The following is a 3,726-nucleotide window of genomic DNA, read 5'->3' as shown; positions in this document are numbered from 1 at the left end:
CGGTCTGGAGTAACAGGACAAGCTACACCACATTTACCCTGCAGGTTTAGCATCTGGGTCTGCTGGAATGGCTGGAGAGGGGGGGAGTCAGGACTGTTTTCCTTCTGCTCAGTCTGTGTGTGTGTGTGTGTGTGTGTGTGCCTGCGTACGTGTGTGTGTGTGTTGTGTTGCCATAGTGATGGGAGTCAGGGGGCGTGTCAAGGCGTCCCACTCTTTCACCTCCTGATGTCGGCGGCCTCAGGGTCGTCCTGCTCGGCCACCAGCCCGGCGTCGGCGCTCTGACGGCGGCCGCTCTGACTGCGCATGCGGGGGTGTCCGCTGAAGACCCCCTTGACGGGCTTGTCCTTCTCGCCCTGCTGCCGTGGGGGGCGGGGGTGCTCGGTCTCCGGGTGCGAGGAGGAGGAGGAGGATGAGGAGACGGGGCGGCGGTGGTCGGGGGCGGGGGGAGGGGTGAGGGAGGAGCAGAGGCTCAGGCTGTCACAGAGCGCCCCCCAGTTCTGCTCACACTGCAGACGCACGCTCCTGGTCAGCACCTCCTTCACCTCCTCTCCACAGCTCAGCAGGATATTCACCAGCTCCACGTAGGGACTGAGCGCACACACACACACACACACACGCGCACGCACGCACGCACACACACACGCACGCACACACGCACGCGCACACACACACACAATATACTGATTAGATCAAATACAATACTATAAGTGAATGGATAGTATTGGACAGCATAAAGCTACACAAAAAGGAGATAGCGCCAGAATGTTCCTTTAGCAAACTCTATTCTGTGCAGCTAAGGAGATACGGTAAAGAGGGAGAGAGGGAAGAAGCTAACAAGAAGACAGATGGAGAGAAGGAATAAATGTGGTGAGAGAGGTGAAGAGGGAGAGAAGAAGAGCCTGGAGGAAAGACGTGGGCAGAGAGGGTGAGGAGGAGGGTTCTAAGAGGGGGAGAGAAGGAGGGGGAGAAGGAGGGTTCTAAGAGGGGGAGAGAAGGAGGGTTCTAAAAGGGGGTGAAGAGGAGGAGGGGGAGAAGGAGGGTTCTAAGAGGGGAGAGAAGGAGGGTTCTAAGAGGGGGAGAGAAGGAGGGTTCTAAGAGGGGGAGAGAAGGAGGGTTCTAAGAGGGGGAAAGAAGGAGAGTTCTAAGAAGGGGTGAGAAGAAGGGTTCTAAGAGGGGGAGAGAAGAAGGGGGTAACACTTTATTTTAGGGGGTAATTTCCAAATAATAAGGTGGTAATTATTAAGTAATTTCCTAGAAATTAAACTGAAATTACCTATTAATTTCCTAGTAATAAGGTGCTTATTATCAAGTAATTTCTTAGAATTCAGGTTGAAATTACCTAATAATTTCCTAGTACCAAGTATTTTGTAATAGAAATAAGGTGGTAATCTACTAGTAATAAGGTGGTATTTTATCAGGTAATTTAATATAAATGAAGAAGAGTGAGTGAGTAAGCAGTAAGCAGAAGAGTAAGCAGCAGTAAAGGTCATTTAAACAGCACAAAGACCCGCTCCTCGTTCATTATCTCTCTTATACAACGGCCTTTCAACAGAAAACATAATTCTGAGAACAACATCTATTGCTCATATTAGCTTTGAAAAGTTGATAATTCGTGTTTAGAGTAACATAATTCTGAGAACAAAATACATCTATTGCTCATATTAGCTTTGAAAAGTTGATAATTCATGGTTAGTTATACAATTTCCATAGCAACCAGTAACTTTTATAGTCCCTCTCCACCCAAATCTAACGTTATGACGTTATCACTCGTCTAGACCCAGGAAGCAGTCTCATTTTATTAGTAGGCTAATTGTTGTTGTTATTAGCAGCAACAGCAGCAGCAGTAGTAGTAGGCCTAGTAGAAATAGTATGCCTATAATAATAATAGAGACAACAGGAATAGGCTATTTGTTCACCGCTGTTTTATCTTGGGCAAGCATGGAAATGCAGTGGTTTCTATAGCAACCACTATATCATGTTTGGGATGCTACAGCTCTTGTTTGGGTCAGTTGAACTGAGCATTGATTTAGAACATGTTTGATGTCGGGCATATATACGGGGAGTTGTGGAGAAATAATGTGTGCCTCTCGAATGCGTCTTGGCCAATCACAATCGAGTATTCACACAAGCCGTTGTATAATTTGTTTCTTAGTAATTTCTTGGTAATTTCTCATGAACAGCCCCCTAAAATAAATTGTGGTCCTACTGCATAATTTCCAAGTAATTTCTTGTTAATTTCTTATGAACAGCCCCCTAAAATAAAGTGTGTTTCTGTGGCATAATTTCCTGGTAATTTCTTGGTAATTTCTCAGAACTGCCCGCTAAAATAAAGCGTGTTCCTACTGCAGAGTTTCTCAGGAACAGCCCCCTTTACAATACTTCCATGTAATTACTTGATAATTATTTATAACTTATTAGTTGTAAATTATAAGGTAATTTCAACCTTATTTCTAAGAAATTACTAGATAATTACCACCTTATTGCTAGGAAATTACTAGGTAATTTCGACCCCCTAAAATGAAGTGTTACCAAGAAGGGTTCTAAGAGGGGGAGAGAATGAGGGTTCTAAGAGGGGGAGAGAAGGAGGATTCTAAGAGAGGGTGAGGAGGAGAGTTCTAAGAGGGGGATAGAAGGGGGGTACTTAGAGGGGGTGAGGAGGAGGGTTCTAAGAGAGGGAGAGAAGGGTTCTAAGAGTGGGAGAGAAGGAGGGTTCTAAGAGAGGGAGAGAAGGAGGGTTCTAAGAGGTGGTGAGGAGAAGGGTTCTAAGAGAGGGAGAGAAGGAGAGTTCTAAGAGGGGGACAAAAGGAGGGTTCTAAGATAGGGTGAGAAGGAGGGTTCTAAGAGAGCGAGGAGGAGGGTTCTAAGAGAGGGAGAGAAGGAGGGTTCTAAGAGAGAGAGAGAGAAGGAGGGTTCTAAGAGGGAGTGAGGACAGTTCTAAGAGGGGGGGGGGTGAGGGAGAAGAGGGGGAGAGAATGAGGAAGAAGAGGGGGAGAGAATGAGGGAGAGGAGGAGGGTTCTAAGAGAGAGAGTAGGAGGGTTCTAGGAGAGGGAGAGAAGGAAGGCTCTAAGAGAGGGAGAGAAGGAGAGTTCTAATAGAGGGGGAGAAGGAGGGTTCTAAGAGGGGGATAGGAGGAAGGTTCTAAGAGGGGGAGAGGAAGGTTTAAAGAGTGGGAGAGAAGGAGGGTTCTAAGAGAGGGAGAGAAGGAGGGTTCTAAGAGGTGGTGAGGAGAAGGGTTCTAAGAGAGGGAGAGAAGGAGAGTTCTAAGAGGGGGACAAAAGGAGGGTTCTAAGATAGGGTGAGAAGGAGGGTTCTAAGAGAGCGAGGAGGAGGGTTCTAAGAGAGGGAGAGAAGGAGGGTTCTAAGAGAGAGAGAGAGAGAAGGAGGGTTCTAAGAGGGAGTGAGGAGGAGGGTTCTAAAAAGGGGAGAAAAAGAGGGTTCTAAAAGAGGGAGAGAAGGAGGGTTCTAACAGAGGGAGAGAAGGAGGGTTCTGAGAGAGGGAGAGAAGGAGGGTTCTAAGAGAGAGAGAGTAGCGTTCTAAGAGGGAGTGAGGAGGAGGGTTCTAAGAGGGAGTGCGGAGGAGGGTTTTAAAAAGGGGAGAAAAAGAGGGAGAGAAGGAGGGTTCTAAGAGAGGGAGAGAAGCAGGGTTCTAAGAGGGGGACAAAAGGAGGTTTCTACGATAGGGTGAGAAGGAGGGTTCTAAGAGAGGGAGAGAAGGAGGGTTCTAA

General features: G+C 47.3%; 1 protein-coding gene across 1 annotated transcript in view; it reads right to left on the bottom strand.

Moving 5' to 3' along the window:
- Positions 1-215: 215 nt before the first annotated feature.
- stc2a (stanniocalcin 2a) overlaps positions 216-3,726 on the bottom strand; it is a gene marked incomplete at both ends in the record, with an annotated part of 9,238 nt that continues 5,727 nt past the window's right edge. Inside the window, one exon of the mRNA XM_084448316.1 lies at positions 216-588. Within this exon, the coding sequence (XP_084304442.1) occupies positions 216-588 (373 nt within the window). The remainder of the gene's footprint in view (positions 589-3,726) is intronic.

This window comes from Borostomias antarcticus (assembly GCF_949987555.1).
Source record: "Borostomias antarcticus genome assembly, chromosome: 14".
Lineage (NCBI taxonomy): Eukaryota > Metazoa > Chordata > Actinopteri > Stomiiformes > Stomiidae > Borostomias > Borostomias antarcticus.
This window is presented reverse-complemented; position numbering and strand designations above follow the sequence as displayed.